The sequence below is a fragment of the Rhinolophus ferrumequinum genome, chromosome 12 (assembly GCF_004115265.2).
Source record: "Rhinolophus ferrumequinum isolate MPI-CBG mRhiFer1 chromosome 12, mRhiFer1_v1.p, whole genome shotgun sequence".
Classification (NCBI taxonomy): Eukaryota; Metazoa; Chordata; class Mammalia; order Chiroptera; family Rhinolophidae; genus Rhinolophus; species Rhinolophus ferrumequinum.
The window spans coordinates 82,504,712-82,529,951 of NC_046295.1; the positions used below are offsets into that span (position 1 = coordinate 82,504,712).

The following is a 25,240-nucleotide window of genomic DNA, read 5'->3' on the forward strand; positions in this document are numbered from 1 at the left end:
TGTTGCTCCCTCCTGCAACAGTGATTGTCTGCTGGCTGCTGGAGGCAGCTTAGTGTCTGCAGCGTTTTCCAGCTAGTGGGAAGAAGGGTGTCAGGCCCACCCGTCAGGAGAAACTTGCCGGCACTCAGTTCTGGCCACTTCTGCTCAGAATGACCCTCCCCCAGGCCCTTCCAGGAGCAGGCTAGGGAGTCGGGGAGGATCCTGGGGAGGTGGCCCTTCAGTAAAGGGACCAGCGTCTGCTTAGCAGGATGGCCCCGGGTCTGCAGCGGTGGCTATGTCCCTCGGCCGGGTAGGGGGATAGGTTTGTGTCCTTGTCAAGGCTGCAGAAGGAGTCTGCTCAGGTGTGGGGAGGCTCTGGGAACAGATGTAGGTGGGGGATGCCATGGTCACTCCCTTATGTCCCCCGAGCCTGCTGCAGCGTCCCAAGACCTGCCCCCGGGATGTAGCAGGAGCCGTCTGCAGGCCAGGAAACCCAGCCCATCAGAGACATACTCATGCCCTGTGGCTGTATTAGAAAGGCTGCTTCCCCAACCCCCAGGCTCCCCCGTGTAGCCCCAGGTCAGTCCCCTGGGATGCAAATGTCATAAAGAAACGTGCCTGCTCCATTTTCAGCCTCGAGAAGCAATGTCCCCAGTGGACGGGGCCAGCCCGGGCAGGGCGGGACTGTTAACCAGGCAGATGAGGCCGAGATGAATGGTGGCCGAGTGGCTGCCTGCAGAGGGACCTGGCTGCAGAGGTACGTCAACTGTCCGGGTGTGGTTGAGCGCCCTGGGGCTGGAGGCTGATTTGGGGTCCTGCTGGCTCCATGCTCTGCAGCACACATGTCCTTCCCCTCGTCCTACTACAGGGGAGGCTGTTGGGGGTGGAGGGGGTGGCATCTCACATCCAGGCAAGGCCTATCACTGGGCCCCTCCCTCCTGCTGGTGGCTCCGTGTGGGGGCTGTGTCCCCCATGACCAGGGCCTCCAGCTCTGAGCCCTGCCTGTGCCTCCCCAGACAGCAGTGGCTCCAGGTGTCGCTGTCCCCAGGACAGTTTCTTTACAACAAGCCTCGAGGACGGATTGTGTTCCATCCTCCATGCCTGCCTGGAATTAGGGAGTCTTTTGCTGCAGACTCCCCTTCCTCAGGGGCTGCTCTAGAAGGAATGCCTGTCAGGCAATTCCTAAACTAATACGGGCTCATGACCACCTCAGCCACTCCCTGATTGCTCATGAAGGTGGCCGCCAGTTCAGGCCCCTCCTGTGGGAGTGAGCCCACCAAGGCGAGCTGGGGCGGAGTGGGGGTCTATGATTGCCCAAGGGTATTGCCGGCTGCAGCAGAGCTGGGGTTTGACCAGCTCTCCTTCTGGGGGACTGTGCCGTGAGAGCTCAGGGCCAGCTGACCACAGAGTGGGGGTCCTCCCCACCACACTGCCCTGCCAGAGTCATCACAAAGGGGACAGGAAGGCCCCTGAGGAAGCAGGCCTGGGGCTCCAGGTGCTAGGGCAGCTCTAGCTACTGTTTCTATGTGCAAAAGAGTGCCCTGAGCACCTGCCGGCCAGGCAGAGCCCAGAGGCCAGAGCCTGCTTTCCCTGGCCAGCCCCAGGCAGCCAGAGGCCATGGCTTTGAGAGAGCCTGAGCACTTAGCGCCTAGTGCAGCTGCTGAGGACACACAGCAGGCGGGCTCCTCACGCCTGCACCCAGGCTCCCACGCTGACCCCTCTCGGAACTGAACCTTGAGCCCGACAGCAGCCTGGGGTTGAGCCCCAGCCCTGCCCCTAACACTGACCCTAGGCACCCCCAGCACCTCACTGTCGCGCAGGCCAAGCCCAACCCCCAGCCCCGGCCAGCTCACTCCCCACGCCTGTCAGCTGCTGGCCCCTGCGCCCTGGGAAGACGAGGGTAGGGGCGCCACCTGGATCCTCAGGAGGAGTTGAAGCTCAGCGCTCGGTTGCTGAGTGACAAGGGTTATTATGCTGTCATGGGGCTACTGGAATTCTCTCTCGTCCAGCTGAGGGGCAGCTTATGAGGGAGGGCCCGGCAGCCCACCGTGCCCACTGAGTTTCCATGACTATCCTGAGGGTTTCCATCTTGGGCCAGCGGACCAGGACAGGCCAGTGTCCACAGTGGGGCAGTGGCCAGCCTGCCTTGAGCAGGGATGGATGCCAGGCTGCAGAGCACACGGCTGCCCCGTGAAAGCACTCAGCACAGGTGGTGACTGGGTTCACCAGCTCCGCCCTCGCTCCTGGCCCTGCGACCATGCCAACCTGCCTGGACAAATGAGCCAGCCCCACCCCAAAGATAGCCAGCCAGAGGCGGGGCCGACTCTCAGTCAGGGCTCCGAGGGGACCGGCCGTTGGGAAGCCTAGGTAGTTTGTGCCAGCTTAGGCACATGTGTCAGCACACCTGCCCAGGTCATGTCACTGCTGGGGAGATGGCCACGCCTTCTAGAAGGTGGCTGAGTCAGTATAAGGAGCAAGGACTTGGGGGCCAAAGTGCCCCTGCTGTGTGCCTTCTCCCCAAGCCTCAGTTTCCCCATCTGTAAACTGGGCTGATCAGGGTGCCTAGCAAAAGGGGTGTGGTCAGGACCCGAGAGAACGCGTCTCTGTGCTGCCGCGCACGGGGGCATTTTACTGGCCCCCCATACCTTTCTCAGTCTGTGGGTATTCTGGGACAGGAAAACTGGGGAGCAGGAGAGGTGCCGGAGTCTGTGGGGTACAGTGTGACATGTTCTGCCAGGTCTACACACCTAACCAGCTGTGTCTGCTTCTCTCCTAAGGGCAGACAGGCTGCGTGTACCTGCAGCTGAGAATGACCGCATGGCTGCCCTGAGGTGGTCCAGGCCCTCTGTGCAGCCAGGTGCTCCGTGGGGAGCTCCCTCCACGGCCTGGTCAGACCACATCATGAGGCCTGGCCCCTCGGGGAAGGACTGCAGCTACCTGGAGTGGACAGCAGGCGAGGAAGGCAAGGATGGGGACAGCTCGGTGTCATCGGGCCGCCTCTCTGGCTCCTCGGGGGGCCATGAGTCATGCACACAGCCCCACAGGCCCTGGAAGGAGAGGCCCCCCCAGGAGCTGGGGTCCCCGCGGCAGCCCAGGGAGAGCAACCCACGGCTGGAGCAGCTGAGGGACAAGATCCGGGCCCAGGTGCGGTGGCAGGCCAGCTGTGCCTCCCTGGGCACCTCGATACCCTCCAGCGCCTCGCACCTCTACCAAGCCTCCACACCAGCCCCCCGGAAGAGGGCCCGAAAGCTGAAGCACCCCCCTCAGGCCCCGGCCTACCCAGGTCAGTGGCGGCTCTCCCTGGCGAGGGGCAAGAGGGCAGTGAGGCCACCAGGAGGGCTGCGCGGGTTCCAGGGTGGAACCACCTGGGCTGGTGGCCAGTGTGCCCCTGAGAGGGGCTCCCAGCCTGGGACATCCTCCTGGAGATGCACTGAGCTGGGCTTAAGCATGAGGAAGCATTGCTGTACTGATGGGGACGAGTGAGTTTCGGGCTCGGGGAGCCGGAGGGGTGGTGCGTTGGAAGGCAAGGTACACCGGGCGGCGGGAGGCATGGAAGGGACCTGGTGCCCTGGGCCTGGAGTCGGTAGCCTTGTGGGAAGGGGGCGGGGTGGGCAAAGCAGGTGAGCGTCATGGTCAGGTGAGTGGACTCAGGTCAGGAACACCTTGAAAAGTCTGCAAGGCGTGCTCTAGCCCCAGGACGTGGGCAAGGGTGGGGATTTAAAGAACTATCCAGACACAGCTTCTCTGTTGGACAAATGGCAGAGACGCAACCCTGTGGCTTTTCTCACTGTGCAGGCGCATAACTTTTTCTTGGAGATAGGGAAGATGTTTTCTTTAAAAATTATTATTTTAAAGGTATCTTTTCAAAAAAATTATAAAATACACATAACATAACATTGACCATCTCAGCCACGTTTCGGTGCCAGCTCTGTGGCATTAGGTGCAGTCACACTGTCGTGCGGCCACCACCTCCATTATCTCCAGGACTTTCTCATCTCCCCAAACTCACTCCCCTCCCCTCCCCCAGCCCCAGCTTCCATCGACTTCCTGTCTCTATTGATCTGACTCCTCTGGGGACCTCGTGTGAGGGGGTCCTCCAGGGTTTATCCTTCTTGTACTTTTTTCTTAAAGGAAGGGACACCACCTGTTTACCTGAGCACATCTGCAAAGCATGAAAAATGAAATGAAAATGGTGGACATTCCCTGTGTGCCTCTCTCCCCACACTGCCCTGGTTAATACCTCAGGGGGCCGTCCCTCTACGTCAGTTTTCTCTTTGCAAAAGTGTGACTTTGTGCGTGTGCTGTGAGAGCCCTCTGCTGTGCTACGTTGTCCAAACAGCACTCAGTGCCCAGCTTGAGGCACTTGGGGTCCAGCTCCCCACCGGTTGGATGAGGCTGGGCTGGGACACGGTGATGCCATCACCCACCCACCTCCACCCAGCTTAGCGCTGTATCCGGGTGGGCTCCGCCGAAGCACTCAGCCTGGGGCCTCAGGCCAAGCCGCTGTGTTGAAAGGCTTTTCCATGGCTGCCCAATGGGGGCTTTTCCTGGAGATTTCCTGAGCCCCTCTCCTCACGATGCCTCCTTCTTCACACTCTGCTCCAGGCTTAGGCATCCTGAGTGCGGCTGAGCGTGGAGCTGAAGACAAGGCTGTCCTTGGCCAGCGGCGTGAACCCTCCAGGGTCTCCCAGCAACAGGAGGCAGGTGAGTGGCTCTGTGGCCAACCACCCTGGCACATCCATCAGACACTCAGGCCATGGTGTGGGCAGCACAGTGCTGGACTCAGAACTCTCCATGCAGTTTCTCTCTCACCCTGTGTGACTGCCTCAATTATTAATCCCCACGCACAGACGAGGACAGAGGGTCAGAGGCGACCCCAACCAGGAAGAGGCAAGGTTTGGACCTAGTTGCCATTCTCTGGAGCCCGATTTCTAACCCTGTGCCTTCCAGCAGGGGAGGGATCCAGGCAGGCCCTGCAGGGCAGGCTGGGCTCAGAGGGCAGCTGCGCGGCGGCATCTCCTCGCGGAGACTGCACAGAGCATTGAGGTCTTTCCTGCCTAGTCACATGGCAGCCACACAGGTCCTCCAGGTCCTGCCAGCTCCTGGGCTTACTTTTCCACCTTGCAGACAGGAAGCACTGCCCACCTGTTCCCCAGATGGCCCCACCATGCCACAGCCCTGCCTTGCTCAGGCGGTGCTGCTGAAAGGTTGGCAGTGAGTCGGCAGACTTCCAGACGGGTGAGGAAGGGCCCAGGGGCCTAGAGCCGCCAGGGTTTGGCTCACTCATTCCCTGCACAGATAGGTGGGGTGAGGACGGAGAGGCAGACGGACAGGACGCTCCGAGGGGCCGGAGAGCAGCAGCCTTAGGCAGAGAGGCCGTGCGGTGTGGCTTTGGCAGGCTCACTCCGAGGCAGGATGGGGGATGGGTGGAGGAGGCCGTCGCCACAGTCCCAGAGACGCAGCCTCACTCCAGCAAGATTTTGGAGACTCAGGACAGGAGAGAGGCGAAGGGCTCAGGATCAGTGGGGCTGTGGGGAAGGAGTAGGTGAGACTCAGGTCCCAGGGGACAATCGTGGCCTGTCCCAGTGGTGTCGTGGTGGCCAGGGTGCGGTGAAGTTTGGTCAAGCCTTGAGTCCTGGACCCCTCTGGGTGGCAGTCACAGGCGTGTTTTCAGGTGTGTGTCTTGCCCCAGCTGGATGTATGAGCCACGTGCAGGCCCAGACGGGGTCGGGGGGCAGCCCGATTAAAGCCCAGAGGTGGGACCTTCTCTTTGAGCCCAGCTCTAGCCTAACCGTCGGCATCAGCAGCTCCCCCACAAAAGCTGGGGGCTCCTGCCCTGTCCCCATTTTGACTCTGGCTCAGGGACAACTTGCTCGTCCTTCTCCTCCTCCATCCACGAGGCACCCAGTGGCCTTAGCTTGTCCACCTGGTCATTCTCCCCACCCCACCCCACGGAGGCTGCTGGGGCCCATCAGTGAAATTCAGGACTCCGGCCTCGGCCACTTGGGGACCTCAGCACCCATGGTCATTGGTCACCAGCTCTTGGTAGTCATATTTCATCCACCCAGTGTTAGAACCCTCTGGAAGCAGGGCATGGGGCAGGGCCTGGGTCTTTTTCTTAAAGTTGTAGTAAAATACGCATACCATAAATGTACCATCGCAGCCACATTTTAGTGCCAGCTCAGTGGCTTTGGGCGCAGTCACACTGTGGTGCGGCCACCACCTCCATCGTCTTCAGGACCTTCTCGTCTCCCCAAACTGACACCCTGTCCCCATTAAACACTCCCACCCCACCCCTCCCCTACCATCTACTTCCTGTTTCTGTGAACCTTACTCCTCTGGGGACCTCCTGTGAGGGGGTCCTGCAGGGTTTGGCCTTCTGTGTGGGCCTGGGTCTCAAGGACCCTCTTGCCAGCAGGGTCAGGGCACTGAGGCCCAAGTGACAGGCCAAGGCCAAACCCAATCGCACTGGAGGCCTGGAGAGGACTTCGTGTCAGTTTGTCCCGTGTGCCTCCAGCCACGTGGGGACATGGAAGGCTTGGCCCACTGTCTCGCACTCCCTGGTGGGTCACTGTGCTCGCCATGGGACTCGGACAACTTCTGCCTCTTCCGAGTCTCCATGTCCCCTCATCATCCAGCCAGGGTGGACCCAGCCATGCGAAGGCCACCCTGACCCCAGCTCTCCCTCCTTCTCTCCTTGTTCAGTGTAGCCAGCTGCTCCGCGAAGGGTTCACCCGTGGGCCCTTTCAGTCATTTATTCATTCAACAAACATGAGTGCTCTGGCCCAGCCCTGAGCTGGTGCGAGAGACTGAGATGGGAGGCTGTTGCTCCTCTCAGGGGCTCTCGGCCACCAATTTGTGCACAGTCAGGACATGCCCTGAGGGAGGGTTGGTATGCCCAGCCGTGCAGGGGGGTTGCCCAGCAGGTGGCCGTGAGGGGTCGCAGAGCCGTATGTGCCCCCGCGGCCTCTCGCTTAGCCGCCCACTCTGGTGTGCGTGACCAGGGAGCAGACAGGACTGCCACGTGGCTCCGTGGGGCCTGGTCGGGGGGCCCCTGTGTGTTGGGAGCCCCTGCTCACCTTTTCTTCCTCCCCTCCGCCTCTCCTGAAGTTCCGTGGGAGAAAACCAAAAAGACAAAAAGTGGTTCTTGCAAAAGAGAGAAGGCCCCCAAGTCGCCCACCCCCAGAAGAGCCGCCAAAGACAAGGGTAAGGTTGGTTCACATGGGGCTGGCAGGGCTGGGGACGTGCACTTACCGTTTGGCTCACTCGGTTGGCACACAGTGCCAGGATGGCTGGTAGCCAGTGCCTGCCTAGAGCCCTGTGTGCACAGGGTTCTGGGGGGGCACCTGGGGCCCGTAGGGCTGAGCTTGAGTGGGGGGGGGTGTCTCTGTGCACAGAGGAGGGCGTCTGCATCTCAGGTAAGTGTAGAGTCTGGCCACCACCGAGCAGCAGGTGGGTCCCGCCCATCCAGGGGGCTGTGCCTTGTGATGAACTGGAAGTCCGCCAAAGCCCGCGTGCATCCTTCCCACCCCTGGAGTGGTCCAAAGCCACACACGTACTCAGCCAGGCTTCAGCACGCCTTTAGTCTGCTACTCGCAGCGCACTGACACACTTGACAGGCGTGCGTGACGATGGGCAGCCCGTGACATGTGTGGCTGACAGGTGGGTCTGCGTTTTGTCACACGGCATCACTTAACGGGCTGTCAGGGTTTTGCCGCCTTTGGCAGCGGGACATCTGGTCGAGGACATGAGCTTCCCTATGGCCTGGTTTGGGAGTGAGAATTTCAGGCAGCAAGCCCACCGGAGTGCTGGTGGTGAGTAAGACCTTGGGCAGTGTCCTTTCTCTGACCCCTCTGGGGACTTGGAGCCGCCTCACCGCCGAGCATGTGTGAGATGATGGCAGCGTTCTGTGAAATGGTGGTGGTGGGCCACAGTCACGGAGAACTTCCTAATTCAGGGCCTGGCAGGTATGGGCCCCAGCCTGGATATGGTGTGTGGAGCCTGTGCGGTGAACCTGAGAGGGGACCCTGCCCTCGGGCTGCATGTGGGTGTGTGGGGACCAGGGAGGCAGCATCCTCTGCGACGTTCCTTCAGAAGGTTCTGGTGGTTGGATGAGTGGGCCATGCTTGGTGCCCAGCTCGGTGTGTGCCAGGCACTCTACGGGCATCCGCTTCTGTGATCCTCACTGCTCTCCTCGGGGTGGCTGGCTTGCTCCCATTGTGTAGATGGGGAAACTGAGGCGCAGAGGTTCGACACAGGCCAGCCAGGGTCGGGCCCTGACCCATCCAGCTCCAGACCTGTGCTCCTTACCTGAGAGGGCCCAGAGGTGCGTCCCTGGGACCACACCTGGTACCTCCTCAAGGCCCGCCCTCTGGGTCTGGGCTCTGGGACCACTGTACCAAGGGGTTTGGGGACACCACTGAGAGCCCCCCAGGTGGAGAGAACCCCTACCCAGTGGGACTGAGGCCGGCTCTGCGGGACCTTTAGTCTAAGAGTACTCGGAGTTGGGGTGCTGCTTTTGAGTTGCTCCTGTGCGTCCCCGTGCCTCAGTTTCCCCCATGGCATGAGATGACAGTCCTGACGGGGGGTGGGCGGTGTGTGTGCCTGCCTCACGTCATCACGCTTCCTCCTCCACACCTTGCCGGGTGGGCCCTGAGTGAGGTGGGGAAGCTCAGGCAGGGCTGTGCGTGCTGGGCAGATGTACTCCGTCAGCTGCTAAGAGAACCTCCACTCCCACCGGAGAGTGAGGGATGCTGGGAGACACGGAGAAGGTTCTGGAAGGCCCACTGAAAATGCACAAAATATGACAATTTTCTGCATCGTTATCTGCCCCCCCCTTATCTCTTTGGTTTGTTTTATTTTAATGGCTCACTTGAAAAATGACCTGCGGTGTGCCTGACACTGGGTCAAAGGCTGTGCTACGGGCTGCATTCATCATCGTAAGAGCCATGTCACCCCCGTGGCGCTCACCATTAGTTTCTGTCAGTGACGAAGTCACAGCTGGCTAAGGAGAGATGAGTGTGGGCTCAGAGGTCAGAGTCACAGGACTTGGGAATTGGATGAATTAGAAATTTGCTGTAGTTAACAAAAATTAAATCACAATAGTTATAAAATATTCATCCATCCGGCCGGAGGAAAATGAAGCCTGATATTTAATTTCAGATTATATCACCTCACTTTGCATTTTTTATCATAGATTAGGTCAGTCCTGGAACTCTGACAGGGCACTTGGGGACTTCATCCATTTCCGCAGATTAAAAATCCTCTCGCAAAAAAATTAATTGCCATTAAACTGCTCAGCAGAAGAAAAAATGTGCCCCCCAGGACCCATTTATTGACCCGGGCCCTCTGGCGGGCTAATGGGGAAGGTGAGCGCCCAGCGAAGGAGGGGCCTGTGGGTGGGGGCGTGGGGGCCTGGCCAGGGCAGCCCACGGGGTGCCCCAGCGGAGGGACAGAGGCCATTTGGGCAGCACAGCAGTACAGGTGCCAGGACGCAGGAGTCTCTCTGGGAAACCCTAGCACACTGGTCCCGCCCAAAACCCAGAGGTGGTCTGGTGGGCAGTCCCGGCCTCAGCCCTGGCCTTTGACTCTGCCCTGACCTTTCCAGGCCCAGCTCCTGGAGTGGTAACGACCGCTTTGTCATCCATGTGGCTCTGTGGGAGAAGTGTACAGATGGGGAACTGAGGCATAGAGAAGTTACGTCACTTACCCAAGGTCCATAGCTAGTGATGGGCAGAGCCTGAATTTAAACCCAGGTCTGGGACTCCTGAGACCAAGCTCTTAACCTCTGGTGTCCCCAAGAGCTTGGGGCTGGAAGGCATGGCCCTGGGAGGGGGTCGTTAAGAGTGTCCTACTAGAGAGAAGGTCCCGTCCTATTGGGCATGGCTTATGGGGGATGTAGCTCTGGGGGACAGTTCCTAGAGGGGCCTGGCTTTACAAAGGATGTGACTTAAAGCAAGCAGGGCTTTGGTGTCCTGGCCCAGAGAGGTGTGCGCTGGGGGTGTCTTCAGGGTCCTTCCTGGGGGCGTGGCCTCTGGAGGGCGTGACTCTGGGTGGTGTCCCTTCCCCTTCCGCAGCCTCAGGCCTGGGGCTGATGTCTCTGGATCTGGGCCGTTAGGAGGGGGCCATGTCTAGGGGCTGCGTGTGCTAAGGAGACGCCTGACCCTGTCTGGTGGCCTGTCCCTGGGTGGTCAGCTCTCTGGATGGTCTCTGCTGTAAGGCACCATCACTTGGCAGAAATGCCCAAGGGGCAGGACAAGTTCCGGCTGGGGCAGTCTGGTTTCCCTGTGGTTTGCCCTGGGCTGGCCCTGGGGATAGGGGCAGCGTGTGAGTACAGACATGTGCATGCGTGTCTCTGTGGGTCTCTGTGTGTATGCATGTGTGTGTGTGAATTACAGGCTGGCAGCTGCTTCCTGCCTCTGCCAGGGCCCTCGGGGATGGGGTTTATGATGACGGTGGGGCTGATATTGGCATTTGGTGACTGTAACGCGGGATTATGAAGTAAAACCTTGATAGATGATGTTTATGATGTGACAACAGTTATTAAAGAAAGTTTGTGTTTGGGAGACACTCCCTGGGACCCCTCATCCTGCCAGCCTGGGCGTCTTCGTTGATCCCCCACCCATTGTTGTCATTCATTGAGTCTCATCTGCTTAAAAACAAATTAATTTACTTCAGCTCCGTGCAAATGAGTACTGTTGGCTTACTAATTATTATTAATTATTATTAATTATCATTATTATTAGTCAGCATTACTGAGCATTAATGTGCCTGGGCCGGTGTTGAGGTTTTACAGACAAAGCCGTAGGGAGCGGTTTTATTTCCCCTGTTTACTGAAGACGAGACAGAGGGTCAGAGAAGTCAGGTCACCCGGGGACTCAGCCCTGCCTCTGGCTGGCTGGTGGCTGACAGTGTGGCTCTGCCCCAGAGGCCTGGTCAAGAGGGATTTCACCCCGAGCCCCTCTGGGAGCCTGGGAGCTGTCCTCCTGGGCTGCACGGAGCCGCCAACCTCCTCATCTGGGCCAGCGTTTGAGGGCCTTGTCCCGGCTGTGTGTTTTCTCTGTTTAAGATTTTGAGTTGACTGGTGTTTACGCCTGGAGGAAAGGACGAGCTCTGGCGAGGGTGCTGCTTGGGCCCCCTCCCACCCTCCCCAGGCTCCAGAGCGAGGCACCCTCAAGGGACCCGGCCCCAACTGCAGAATTAGGTACCTTGTGTGTCTGCCTTGGGCCCCACCCTAGTCTGCTGTGGCATGTGGGGGTGGTCACGGAGGGAGAGAGTCCAGGTCCCCTGGGAAGGAGGTGGCACTGTGGTGTGGGAACAGCACCTCTCCCCCAGTACCCTGTCAAACGCCCCCCAAACTGCCATCAGATGGGGGCTTTGGGAAACCACTATATTTAAAAGCCTTACAACAGAACTTACGCCCCTGAGAGCCAAGCTTTTGACTCCTGGGAGGCAGGACATGGCCATCTAGGCTTTCCTGACTTAGGGAACGCGGGGTGAGAGCCAGCAGGGCCTCCCAGCAGACACCATGCCCCGGTTTGATCTCAGTGTCCACCGGGTGCCCAGCACAGCCTCCAGGCACACAGACATGGCACCTGCCCCTGAGGGCTTCCTCGAGTCGATGATGAGTGCAGAGGCCAAGAGGGGGGCTCCCCAGGGTGGGAGCGAGGGTGCCTCTAGGAAGGGGGCCGGTCTGCTTCTCCCTGTGCCCAGCAGGTCCTGCTACCCCTGTGACTGCCTGTCTTTGCAGGAGACAGCAAGAAAGTTGGGGCTGCTGCGAGCTCCCCAGTCTGTCGGATGCCCAGTCGTCCAGCCTCTGTGCGCAGTGACCCACAGGCGTCTGCCAACACGCCCAACCTGACTTCCTGCAAGCAGCCCAGGAGCGTCCAATCTGCCATGACCATCCTTCGAGAACTCCGCCAGCAAATCCAGGCAGGGCTGCAGTTGGCCCAAGACCGGCAGCTCAGGGGAGGGCAGGAGCGCCAGTCATCGAAGCTGTGGCTGCGGGAGGACTCAACAGGGAGGAGGCACCAGGGCCCCTGCAGTGCCCCCGATGCGCGGGAATCCTTCTTGAAGCGTCCTCAGGCCATAGCAGAGGGGACGCACCCCTCCTTAGAGAGGGATGGGAGTTTTCCCACCAGGCAGCACTGGAGCACCTGGACCAGGTGGGGGTCCTGTCCGCAGAGGGCCCGGTCAGCCCAAGGACGGGACTCCTCCTTCCAGAGATCTGGCAGCACCCCTGAAAGGCTGACCTGCTTCCCTTCGCGGCCCTGGAGTGCCTCAGCGGGGCAGAGGACCCGGGCCACTTGTGAGAACTGGGAGGCCCCTTCCAGAGGACCATGGAACCCCCTGGAAAAGCCGAGCCCTCCTGCCCAGCGGCCCCAGAGCACTTCCTTCACACAGAGGGCTGGCACCCCATGCAAGGGCAGAGGCTCCCTGCTGCTGCCCTCCGGAGCGAAGCACACCTGGCCAAGGCCCACCCACAGCGCCCCTCAGAACGCACCTAGGAAGGAGAACGAAGCCCGGTTGCCGCCCCCCTGCCCGAAGCTCCAGGGGCTCCTGGGCCACCCTTACAGCTCCGAGTGCCTGCGGGAGTTCATGCGCCAGAAGACACTGGAACGGAGGCAGCGGGCCCTGGAGGAGAAGGCCAAGGCCGTGCGGGCACTGGACCTGAGAAACCAGCGGCTGCAGGACATCTATAGGAAGCAGAGGGAGGCCGTCCTGGGCAGAGGCATCCCTGGCAAAGCCTTCCCCGTGGTCTCCCAGACCAATCCCGGCATCGTGACCTTTGTTCCACATTCTGCACAGTCCAGGGTATGCACTGGGGTGTGGATGGAGTACTGGCCAGCTCGGCCACTGCCTCCAGTTCCCGGGTCCCCAAATGCCTGCCTCCCTGGGTATAACGGGGCTCTGGAGGGACCCCATTGCCTCTGTCCTAGTCCCTAAAGAGGGGTCCTCGAGGAGTCCAGCCTGAGACTGGAGAGGGTGTAGGGATATTCTGACTTGGAGTGGGGCTGTGACTGCGTCTTCCTCTGGTGCAGGACCTGGAAGCCCCCGGAAGCCTGGGGTCACCCGTGCTGCAGTGGAGCAAGGTGACTTCCGGCATGGTGCTGGGGGACCAGGAGGCCCCAGGCAGGTGGGTGTGCAGGTGAGGGGGAGGGGAAGAGGGGCTGCACTTCCTGGGTGGGGCTCCTGGGGGCCAGGGAGGCGCAGCTTCCTCTCACTGCTGCACAGAGCCTGAGATTTCATTGGGGTGACGTTCCCATCACATCAAGTTCACCATTTCAACGTGAACACTTGAGTGGCATTGAGCATTGACAATATTGTGTGACCAGCACCTCTGTCCAGTTCCAGAACATTTCATCACCCAAAGGAAACCCGTCCCATTGACAGTCACGCCCCATTCCTCCCCCAGCCCCTGGCAGCCCCCAGCCTGCCTTCTGTCTCTGGATTCACCTGGACATTTCATATAAAGGGACCCCCCAACATGTGGCCTATGTGCATAGCTTGTCTCACTGAGCACGTCTCCTAGGTCCGTCCCTGCCGTAGCGTGTCTGGACGGCTCCTGTTTGTGGCCACATACTGTTCCGCTGTCTGGGGGGACAACACTTGGTTCATCCATGGGCAGTTGACGGACACTTGGACTGTTTCCCCTGTGCTGTTGTGAACAGAGGTGCTGAGAGTGACTTGTCTGGACACTTCTTGGGTAGATGCTACGGTGTTTCCCCAAAAATAAGACCTAGCCAGACCATCATCAGTGCTAATGCGTCTTTTGGAGCAAAAATTAATATAAGACCCGTCTTATTTTACTATAAGTCCAGGTATAATATAATATAATACCGGGTCTTATATTAATTTTTGCTCCAAAAGACGCATTAGAGCTGATGGTCCGGCTAGGTCTTATTTTCGGGGAAACACGGTAAGAGTAGCGTGGTCAGGCCGCATGGGAACTGCCACACAATTTCGCCTCCCACCAGCAGTGTCGGAGCTCAGTTTCTCCCCGTCTTTGTCAACATTTATTTTCTGCTTTTCCCCCCTTGCTTTTGTTCTTGTTTTGTTTTTGCCACCATGTGTTCTAATGCTGGCGGGGCAGCTGTCCACAAGCCCCCGCCCCCAGCATCTTGAAGCACAGGGTCAGAGACCTCCCCCCAACTTTGCCTGGGGGGCTTGACTGTCACCTCTCCCTAAGGCCACCTTTCCAGCGCCTGCCCTCACCGGTGAAGCGCGCTCCCTGGAATGCTGTGTGGGCCTGGCCAGTGCCAGCCTCTGGCCAGTGCGAGCCACTCCCAGGCCACTTTGCTCACTGACGGGGGAGGGTGGTGTGACAAGGAGTTCACAGCCAGGCTTGGAGGAAGCTCGTGGCAGGAGGCTGAGGAGATGGCACCCACCAGGCACCTCCCACCCTGTGCTGGCTCCCGACCTTGCTCCTAGATGCATCTTTGGCAGTCTGTGCTCTGGGAGGGGGCTTTGGGTGGACCCCCTGGGTGCTCAGCTCCCAGTGCTCTTTGCAGCCCTTCACCCCCCTTTCCCCTGGCCCCTGGAAGTTTCTCTGTCTGGCTCCCTTTTGTCTTAAAAGTGTCCATCCCCAGACTCCTCCCTGGATTCGGGGTCCACAGGGCAGCCCAGGACTCTGTATTTTAAAGCTTTTTAAAGTTGACATCTGGTAACATCCCGACAAGGACCAGGTCCTAGGTGTGCAGCTCAATGGACATTCACGCGCTGAGCACACATGTAACCCACACCTGGACCAACAAACCGGCCCCACCCCCAAGGGCCACCCTGCCTTCAATGGAAGGGCCAATGGAGGTCCTGGCTGTCCTGACACCATGTTGGGGTCATTCCATGGCTGCAGGAGGCCGCGCTCCTTCATCTTGCTTCATTGTGTGCTTTTTTTTTCACTCTAAAAAAATTGGAGGAAAATACACAGATAATTGACAATCTTACTCATTTTTAAGTGCCAGCTCAGTGGCATTAGGTGCCGTCACACTGTCGTGCGGCCACCACCTCCATCATCTCCCGGACTTTCTCGTCTCCCCAAACTGACACTCTGCCCCCATTAAACACTCACACCCCTCCCCTCCCCAGCCCCGGCCCCCCATCTACTTCCTGTCTCTGAATCTGACTCCTCTGGGGACCTCCTGTGAGGGGATCCTGCAGGGTTTGTCCTTCTGGGACGGGCTCGTTTCACTGAGCAGAGTCCTCAGGGTCCGTCCACGTGGTAGCGGGTGTCAGGACCTCCTTCCTTTCAGGGCTGTGACATTCCACTGTGTGGAGGGACCCCGTTTGGTGTGTCCGGTCCTCTGTCAGGGGACACTGGGGGTGCTCCCACATTTTAGCTCTTGTGAATAGTGCAACTGTGAACGTGAAGGTATGAACACCTGTTCGAGTCCCTGCTTTCGTTTCTTTTAGATAAACACCCAGACGTGGGATTGCTGGGTGACACGTGTCTAATTTTTTGAGGAGCCGCCATACTGCTTTCCATCACGGCGGCTCCACTTCACGTTCCGCTTGGCACTGGACAAGCGTCCAGTTTCTCCACATCCTCGCCAACACTTGTCGTTTTCTGGTGTGATCTACAATCACACCGTGTGATAATGGGTGTGAGGTGGTATCCCACTGTGGTTTTGAGTTGCGTTTCCCTAATGATTAGTGATGTTGAGTGCTTTTGTAAGCTTATTGGCAATTCTTCTTTGGAGAAATGTTCAAGTCCTTTGCCCATTTTTAACCAGCTTCTATGGGTTTTTTTGTTGTTGAGTTGTAGGTGTTCTTTACATGTTCTGGATTTTAACCCTGTGAGACTTATGGTTTATAAAGATCTCCTATTCCTTGGGTTGCCTTTTCACACTGTTGATTGTATCCTTTGCTGCATAGAAGTTTTGGATTTTGAAGCAGTGCAATTTTTCCTTTCTCTCATTGCCTGTGCTTTTGGCGTCACATCCAAGAAATACCTCCATTCGTCCCTGTTCTTGCGAACAGTCATGCGCAGTCTATAGATGCTCTGTAACCAGCACTGTGGCCATAAACTGACGGAAGCTGCAGCTGGCCTATCCCTGCACGTGTGTGTTTCACACTCACCACTGGAGACCTGACCCTCCACAATCTCTCTCCCTGCAGCTTCTGCCTGTGTTTGAACAGAGCCTTGAGCCACACCGAGACTCTGGGGACGGGGGTTCCCCAGGAAGGCTGGGATGGCACTCCCCTGCTGACATCTGCCACTGGCTCTCTGGGCCCCCCGAAGCTCCAGGACCCGACCCCCCATGCCCCACACCCGGGGCTGTGCATCTATCTGGACTCCGAGGAGGCCGAGCGCCTCGGCACGCCGGGCCCCCTGCACTTCCGGTACAAGCAGGCCCGGCTGCAGGCCCTGGAGACCATGGCCAACATCCTGAAGCAGCGGATCGATGTCTTGACTGCCAAGCTTCTCAGGTCCGAGGCAGCGGACTCTCTCGGGGACCTGGTCTTGGGCTCTCTGCCCTCGTGCCCCAGCGCCGTGCCTGTGGCAGCCACAGCTGCAGCCCCAGTCTGTCCTGGAGGCTTGGTGCCCAGCAGGGGCAGAGGGGCTCCCTGGGACTGGGCAGACATGCAGGCCCAGACTCTCCTCTCTCCCACCTGCTCCCTGGACGGAGGGACGCCGCTGTGGACCCCCAGCTGGGAGGCGAGGCGGAGCCTGAGCTCGAGGGGCCACCTCGCCAGCAAGACCCGAGGTAGGGCTGGCACCTGGGCCACAGATGACCCCGTTGGTGGCCAAGGGAGCCCCACTTTCTCCCTGTCCCTCGGTTTCTTTTCCCTAAAGGGGGATATAGTGACAATGCCACAGTTGTTGTCCAGGCCATTTGAGGAGGTGACATAGGTGACTGTCCTGGCACAGCGAATGGCACATGCTAAATTTTCCATCAGCTGCAGCTGCTGTCACTGTCTTGACTCTGGCTGGAGGAGGGGTACAGCCTGGTCCTGAGGCTTATGTGCCTGACACCTCCCTACCCTGCTTCCTGAAGAGGGGCAAGAAAGCAGGATGAGACACCGGGCGAGGCACTGAAGCCACAGGGCCCCTCCTGCTGGGGGTGGGGCACCTCCCTCACTCCCCTCTGACCAGCAGCCACTCTCCTCGTGCTGACACCTGGGAAATAAAATCCTGATGCCCGTTTCTCCAAGGTTTCATGGACGTCGGACGTTTGGAGCTGGACGAGAGGCTGGCGAGAAACACGGCTTCCTTCCAGGTCCTCAGGCCCTTCACAGGGAGGTAAGCCCGTGAGCTCCCTGTGCGTCTGGGCTGTGCCGCGAGCTGTGCGGCTGCCTCGCATGCAGCCAGTGCGTGGCCACGCTGGCCAGGGCCAGGAGTCTGGGTGCATCCAGGCCTGGCAGGGCAGTGACACAGCTCCTGACCCGTCCATGCTGGCTCTGACACTGGCCCGGCAGGGCAGAAGGCCCCGTCCACACAGTGGCTCTTGGACACCTCTGGAGGGCTGTGTGCAATGGGCTCCTGACCCAGGGCCCCCCCTGATGAGTGAGCAGCCCTGGGATGCACCCCCTCTACCCTCCCTGCACTGGTTCTGGGCCCCAGGGAGACACTGGCAGCTACACTTTCTTGTGTTACTGGTGTGCCTGACAGGCTGATGGTGTCCCGGGGACACTGAAGCAGGTGGTCCTCCATCCATGTCCCGTGTCTGTGTCTAAGTTCTCAGGACCATCCATCCACAGACCCTTGCACCTTCTCGTGGCTTCCATCCCCAGCACCGCTGTGGCCTTCTCTGGGGGCCACTTCACACAGGTATCTTCCCAGGGGACACTGGACCTGGTTGCACACAGATGACCAGCCTGGGGCTGGGGCACTGAGGGCCCTCGGCTGCCCCACTATCCACCTGGCAGCCCAGCCAGGGCTTGGTTTTGGGGAACTTCTGTGGTCCCCACCCTCGCCCTAGGATTCTAGGGCCTCAGCCATGCTCCCCAGTGCTGTCCACCTGCTGTCACTTCCTGTCCCCTCTGTCCTCCAGCTCATTTCCCCCCAATAGCCAGGGTCACTGCTCTGTGCTCCCAGCCCCTCAGCCGTGACTCCTGCTCAGGAGGGGTGTCTGTCCCACCCAGGCCCAGCCCCTGCTCAGGGAGCTGCTTCCTCGCCAAGATGTAACCTTCCCTGAGCAACTGTGGCCTCTCGTCTTCCGGGGTTCATGAACATGCTCGGGCTTCTCCTGAAGGAGCCCCTCGCCACCCCAAGAGCTATTCCTTTGGCCCCCATCACCCGCCCACCTGCCTGGTGTTTCCTGATGCCAGAGCAGGCACGGGTCCCTGTCCCATCTTCCTCAGTGGCCAGCAGCAACCTCCTGGTCCCCAAGCCCCACCCATCCTCCTCCCTGGCACACCGTGTAGCCCTCGAGCTTCTTGAACCACCCCAGCCCCTCTCACCAGTCCTGGGACTGAAGGACCCCAGGGCAGTGGTCCCCAGCCTGGCCCCGAGCAGCCCCTCCCCAGCCAGCCCTCTCCCACATCCTCCAGGACCCCAGACTTGACAGCTCAGAGCCGAGGGAAAGGAGGGCTCCAGAGGGGGACAGGCCGACGAGTGGTCTCCAGGGGGCTGGCCTTGCCCCTTGTCATTATCAGCCAGAGCCTGCCTGGAATGCCTGGGACAGATGCCAGCCAGAGGCTCCTCACCACGTACTTGCCCGGTCGTCCTAGCTCGGTGCTTGGGTTAGGGGGCTTCGGGGGCCGGCTGGAGGCTGGAGAGCTTATTAGCGGAGAGCTGAAAGGGAGGGTGGAGACCGCAGTTGGGGCAGCTGTGCAGTGAGGAATACAAATGGAGGTGGGTTGCATCTCTGGGGAGAAAGAGCTGGACACCCCTCTACATGGGGCTGCCCAGGGGACCCCAGGGGTCAGTGCTTCAAGCTGTTGGTCTGGAGCATACTCACATGCTCCTGCCAGCCTGAGTCTTCCCTAGCAAATGGGGTGGTGATGTATCCACCTGGGGGGGGGATTCTCCCCAACACCCCTTCAACCCTCCCCGTCCCTCCAGGGACATTTGCCTGCCTGCATGCCTCCCTGGTCATTACCCTAGGAACCCCCACCCACCCTGCTGTCTCGTAGCCCGCCTCCCTTGATCTCAATGGTGGGGGGTTAGTGTTTGGTCCTTTGGGGTGAGTTTTATCTTGCCCGCGCAGCCTCAGTCCAGTTGGTGGAACTGTATTGTTGCCACCAGTAGGGGGCAGCATTGGGCTAGACTTCTTTGCGCACAGCCCCCTCACTTCCCCTTCAGAAGGGGCCAGGGTTGGGGAGAATTCTCCAGAGTTTAGTTTCGGGGTCCCAGGCTCCACGGTGGACACTGTAGTCTGTGCATCTCCTGCCGGATGGCCAGCATGGCCCCGTGGGCCCAGGCCAGAAGGTCTCAGAGCACAGGGGAGGAGGGCACATGGCCTCTGGGACGTTCCCACCCGGGGCACCCACCACACCCGGGGCGTTCCCACCCAGGGCCTTCCCACTGGGCACTGCATCGCCCCCATCCCTGCAGCCCTGACCAGGCCCTAGGGCAGAGGCGGAAGTCATTCACAAGTGTGCCTGGTGCATGGGATCAGGGCCCAGGGGCTTGCTGGCTCCTGAGGCATCCAGGGAAGGTGCCTAGGCTGCCCTTTCAAAAAACAGCAGTCACCACTCACTGCTTCACGGGGCTACAGCTTGGCAGCAGTGCCCCTGGTCACCTTACCTGCTGTCCAGTTCCAAGGATGAAAGCTGCAGCTCTCCTCCGAGGCCAGTTTCTGAGTTGGGGTGGGACGACCTCCTCTGCTCCATCCTTTCCCTGCTGGGACCGTGGCGCTCAGTGCAGGACAGGAGCCTCCTGTCACCAGCACTGTGGTAAGGAAGCTGGGTTGGGCCCCAGGATGCCCTGTACCCAGGTGAGGGGGGTATGCCCCACTCCCTGCAGACCCCCTGAATCTCATGTACAGCTTTTAGCACCTGCAGGAGAGGTGCTCTCATTTTATAGACAGGAAAACTGAGACTCAGAAAGAAGGGACTTTGCTCAGGTCACACAGCTCGTGGGAAGGCAGGCCAAGGTGCAGACCAGGGCTTGGACTCAAGAGCTCACTCTTTTTCCATTTGGCCCATTCCCTAGTCCAGTGGTTCTGCAGCTGTTCCCTGGGAACTCATTAGAAATGCAGAGTCCCAGGCCCACCCAGCCCTCCTCAATGTGGTACACTGGGGAGGGAAGTGGTCAGTGTTTTCACAAGTCCTCCAGGTGATTCTGGTGTCCACTGAAGTTTGAGGACAACTGCCCTAGAAAGTCTGGACCAAGGGTCAGCACGCCACAACCCCCACGGCCCACCACCTGTCTTTGTAAATAAAGTTTTATTGACACATGGCCGTGTTCACTTTTACATAATGAGAGCGGCTGCTTTCATGCTGTGAGGGCAGAGCTGAGTCCTGTCCACAGAGAGAGAGACCGTGTGGCCCACAGAACTTAACTATTTATTGTTTGGTCCTTTATGGGAAATGTTTGCTGACCCTGCTCTAAATAGTCGAGGGAGACACTGGCTTATGGCCATCGATGGTGTTCTTTTTAACTAAGCCTTCAAGGAGATGGCTCCTTCCTGCCATCCATTGACTCACTCGGTGGGGCTGGCACCCTAAGTTCAGGGTTTGGAAAGCAGGAGCGAGAGCCAGCCTGGGGAAGAGCCTACAGGAATCTCGTCCTTCCTCTCCCTTCATGGGCCCACGCTCCTGGAGCACACCCACCCCAGCATTCCCTGGTCAACCAGGCCTGTCCCATCGCTTGCTCGCAGCTCTCTCTCAGCCCCAGGGAGAAGGCTTCTCCCTTTCTGGAACACTCTTTTCTGCCATCTCCCAGTGAGCTGTGGGGGCGGGGGCTGGGTGGCAGGCACCTGGCACACAGAAGGTGCTAGACAAACACCTGTGGCCTATGGGCCCCTGCGGGCGGCTGGAGGAAGGCCAAGTCCCCCCCCACCCCCAGTCTCCAAGGTGACAGGTATGGCCAGCGTCTTTAGTCACTCAAGCAGGCCCTGGGTTGCTGTGTGCCGGGAAGGACACATGGCTGTCCATGTGTCCTAAGGAAGGACATGAAGTGAGGGGGGCCATGTGCACTGCTGCTACAAGCTCGGAGCGTCAGGACAGGTGTGGCCCGTGGCAAGGGCACTCTGTCCCGGCCCCCGCATCCCTTGGTGACTGTGGAAGCTGAGCCTCAGCTGTCCGGCACCTGTGGGGCTTCTCAGACGAGGCCCCACCAAGCCAGTGGACACTGCGGGTGTCGGTATCTTCAGGCCCCACCTGTTCTCCACAGCCCCGCCACCGGTCGTCTGGTCACAGGCCCCGCTCTCATGGGTCTTTGGCCCTTGGATCCTGCCTCGGACACTGTGTGGGTCTGAGAGCTCTTCCAGCTGAGGGAGCCCAGACTCCCAGCCCCTGCCCCACTAGCTGCCTCCTACCTCGTGATGTTCACTGCTCTACCCTGCTCACATGTGTGTTTGCATGTCCCCAGCTCACGCAGGGTGCCAGCCCCACCGGACCCCACCTGCAGCTCGCTGTGGCTGGAGGAGACACCGTCGGCCAGAGGGGCAGGCTTGGTCGCGCCCTGGACCATGCAGAGCTGCGGTAAGGGCGAGCCTGCGGACAGGCCCTGGGCTGGCTGGTCAGGGGGCCGGGGAGGTCCGCTGGAGACCCCCTCCGCTGCCCGACACTCCAGCGAGATCCTGCGAGTGTAGAGAGGTCCCTTTCTATGTGGAGAGCATCCACGCTTCAGTATTAAAGTGTTTTGGAGGCTTTTGGGACCCAGCTGCTTGCTCTGTGCTCTTGCCACGCCCCTGTTGTGACTGATACTTGCTCCGAGAGATGATCATGCAGCCCCCTGCCTGCCCGGTCCTGGGTCTGCCATGCGTGGTGGGCTGGGAGGTGGTACGGCATCGGGGACAGGGGGCAGGCAGCCCCGCCTGGGACCCAACTGAGGGGCCTGAGGCCAGAGCCAGGGGCAGAGAAGGGCACCCTCCCGATATCCCGAAGGGAAAAGTGTCAGTCCCTGGTTGAAAGGACAAAGTGCCTGACTTGTGGACCACAAATCAGGAGTATGGATGGCGTGACCTCTCCTACTGATTCATTCCCTCGAGGAGTATTTAGTGGGTGGCCTGGGTGCCAGGGCCGACAGACAAGAACTGACGTCAGCAGCTCCTTCCAGAGCCGCCTCCCCCGCCCCCACAGGTTCCTCTCAGCTGTGTGAAGGGCCAGGTCACAGACCTCCTGACAAAGAAGGGACCAGTTGAGGGCTGCCCCACCCCAGCCCCCTGTGGGGCCTCAGGGTCCCCAAGGGAGCCACCCACACCTGCTATGTCTTCCAGAGAGAGGACACTGGGCAGAGCTGCCCCACCCACCTGAGAATGTGCCTTCTGAAGCCTCTGGGGTCTGGTCTGGGCGCACCAGTGAGCTACCCGTATTAGCTGGGGCCTGGCAGCTTCCACAGGCTGAACCTGAGCAGAGCAGGTGCCAGGCCTTCTAGCAAACGCTGCTCCTCTCCCTGGCGCTGCCTCCAGGCTGCCCCTGCAGGAGGCAGGAGCAGGTGGGCGATAGGGTGGAACCTCCCCCAAGTTCTCGGTCCCTCCTGCATGAGGGGGCTGAGTCCCAGCTGCCCTTACACTCTCCGGTACAGGGTGGGGCAAGCCCACCTCTCTAACTGTGCAAACTGGAATTCTCTGGCAGGATCGCTTTATCCTGAGGTTACAGGCAACCCTGCAGCATAATTTGAAATCGGAGCCACTTCTGCTGGGAGTGGCTGAGAGCAGGATATCAGGTAGCCAGAAACCAAGCAGTGAGCACAACCCAAAGGGCCTGCACGAGGCTTGTGTCAGACACCACCTCCAGGAAGCCTCCCAGATAACACCCAGGCTGGGTCAGGGCTGCCACTCACCCTGTCATGGCCTGCTTTGTGGGCATCCAGCTCGTGTTTGTGTGTCTGTCTCTGTGGGCCACGAGAACTTGAGGGTCTGGTTCTCATTGCAGCCCTGGCCCTTGGAACAGCACCTGTCATGTGGGGGGCACCTGAGAAATAGTTGCTGAAAGCATGCATGAACTGCTGAGTGCCCTGAATGCCCCTGGGCCAGGCGCTGTTTGTTACACACGGTGTCTTGGTCTCACTGTGCCTCAGAGATCGCTCCCGCACTCGTGACCGTGGACCAGGAGCCTGATGTCCCCATCAGGAGCAGAGGCACCCATCATCTCCAACCAGGAAACGGCCGAGTGGGGACTCAGGCTCAGCTCTGAGTCAGTAAGCTCCAGATTTAACGAGTGGAAAGAGCGCCATCGATAGAACTTTCCAGTCTCAAACACCTTGACCAGCCCTGCCCAACAGAACCTTCTAGACCTAAACACCTAGCACCATATTATCCAGCAGAACCTTCTGGGATGAGAGAAATGCTTTCAATTGTGGGCTATCCAATATGGCAACCACCAGCCACATGTGGCCACCTAGACATTGAAACGTGGCCAGTGTGACTAAAGAGTGACTTTCAGTGTAAGTAAGTGCACACAAAAGCAGCGTGCGTGGCTGCCAGCTGCCGCGTTGGGCAGTGAAGCGCTGGCTGTCAGACTCGGTGGCTCTCCCACCCAGGACAGGCGTCCTGCCAGCCTCAGTGGGGTGCAAGGCCATGACCCCCCGACCCTGGAACGGAGAGGTCCCTTCGTCGTCATCATCATAATCATTAGCCATAATGACAGCATTTATTAGGTCCTCTCTCTGGGTGCTCAGCTACCAGGCACTTTGGGGTGATGTGCGGAGCCGGGCTCCTCACCAATTGTCTTTAGAGAATTTGGGGAGTGAGGCCAGTGTCACTCTCTGCTCAGTGGGATGACTCTGGCAGTCTCGGGGGCTGCCAGGTGCTTGGGCAGCCAGGGCCATGCTGCTGTCAGGGACAGTTTGCTTTCTGTTGGGTCACAGCTCAGAGCTCATGTCTTCCTAGTGACCTGTCAGGGACGCTGGCATGGCCAGAGGTGGCCAGGAACTTCCTCTCCTTGGGCGGAAGGGCTGAAGCCTTGGGCCTCTGAAGCCACAGGTGCCTAGAGGAGGTCAGAGGGAACTTAGGCCAGCGGGGGCCAGCTTGGTGGGAACCAGTCACCTTCTCTGGCTTCAGCTCCTCGAAAGGGCCACACTACAAAAGCAAGAGGGGATTTTTCCCTTCTCAAGGGAACTTCAGCTCAGAACAGACACTTTAAACCAATTCCGAAGTGTCTTCACAGAGCCCAGTTCACTAGAAGGAGGAAAGGGCCCCCCGAGCACCCTCCAGATGCTTAGTGTACATTCAGTGGCCAGAGCCCCTGCTTCTCTTCTGGCTTGGTGCCTCACGGTTTCGCAGCCATGGAGACCCCCAGGAACTGGAGTAGCCATCACTCCCAGCTCTTTATCGGCTCTAACGTGGAAAGCTGAGTCGCTCTGTTCTGGGAAGGAGAGCTCAGAGGAGAGGGTGTTACTGTCTGCACACTCGCCAGCAGTGACTGGGGAACTCATTGGAGAGTCACCAGGAGGGTTCTGCCGTCTTCAGACCAGCAACCTGAGCCCGGATGTGAGCTGACCGCCCTCCATGCCCTCCTCTGCCAACTCTCATCAGGAACCAGACCAAGAAGGAGGAGTGAGGGAGGGTGGAGGAAACAGCACACTGGCCACCCCTCCGACTGTGGAGTCTCCCCTAGAGGCAGGGCTGGGAGCACCAACTGCAGGGCCTGAGCTGGCCAAGGGGCGCCAAAAGGAAAGAGTCCCCTCCATTGCCCTTGGGGACTTCCTAACCCAGGGGGAGACTGAGGTTCTCACTCCCACACGTGCGGCCAGCCCTCGGGCGGAACCTGTGCCTCTGCCTTGATACGCCCCCTGTCCCCCACCACAATTGTCACCAGTGGATGCTAACAGCCATCACTGGAGCACGCGTTAATTAGGTCATTTCACTGCCAGGGAGCAGGGACCTCCGTTTCCCACAGAGGCTCTGATGGGCTAATGGTTTGTTCCAGGTCACCCGGCGAATGCATGATGTGTGAGGTCTGTCTGGCGGCAAAGCTGATGCTCTTGACCCCTGTTATCTCTGCAGACCTGGGTCTTTGCTCCAGGGGGAGTGTGGCCCAGGCGGGTGGGCAGAGCGAGCCCCTGGGAGGTCCAGGCCTGGCAGCAGCGTCTGTCTCCTGCTCCAGGGGCTTAGGACTGATTGTGGGAGGGACTCTGCTGGAGTCGGCCTGGACTCCTCCCTCTGTACCCAGTGCTGGCACTGAGCAGGGGGTGCCCGAGGGTGCTCCTGGC

The 25,240-nt window shown here is 59.5% G+C and overlaps 1 protein-coding gene across 3 annotated transcripts in view; it reads left to right on the forward strand.

The window, feature by feature from the left end:
- Positions 1–2,766: 2,766 nt before the first annotated feature.
- CCDC187 (coiled-coil domain containing 187) overlaps positions 2,767–25,240 on the forward strand; it is a 39,585-nt gene continuing 17,111 nt past the window's right edge. For 2 of the 3 annotated variants that reach the window (XM_033122199.1, XM_033122200.1), the window contains exons 1-8: positions 2,767–3,262; positions 4,585–4,683; positions 7,090–7,185; positions 11,729–12,792; positions 13,020–13,114; positions 16,093–16,682; positions 17,131–17,218; positions 21,455–21,567. In XM_033122199.1, the coding sequence (XP_032978090.1) occupies positions 2,797–3,262; positions 4,585–4,683; positions 7,090–7,185; positions 11,729–12,792; positions 13,020–13,114; positions 16,093–16,682; positions 17,131–17,218; positions 21,455–21,567 (2,611 nt within the window). In that variant the 5' untranslated portion in view covers positions 2,767–2,796. The remainder of the gene's footprint in view (positions 3,263–4,584; positions 4,684–7,089; positions 7,186–11,728; positions 12,793–13,019; positions 13,115–16,092; positions 16,683–17,130; positions 17,219–21,454; positions 21,568–25,240) is intronic. The other variant, XM_033122201.1, reaches the window with a different exon arrangement.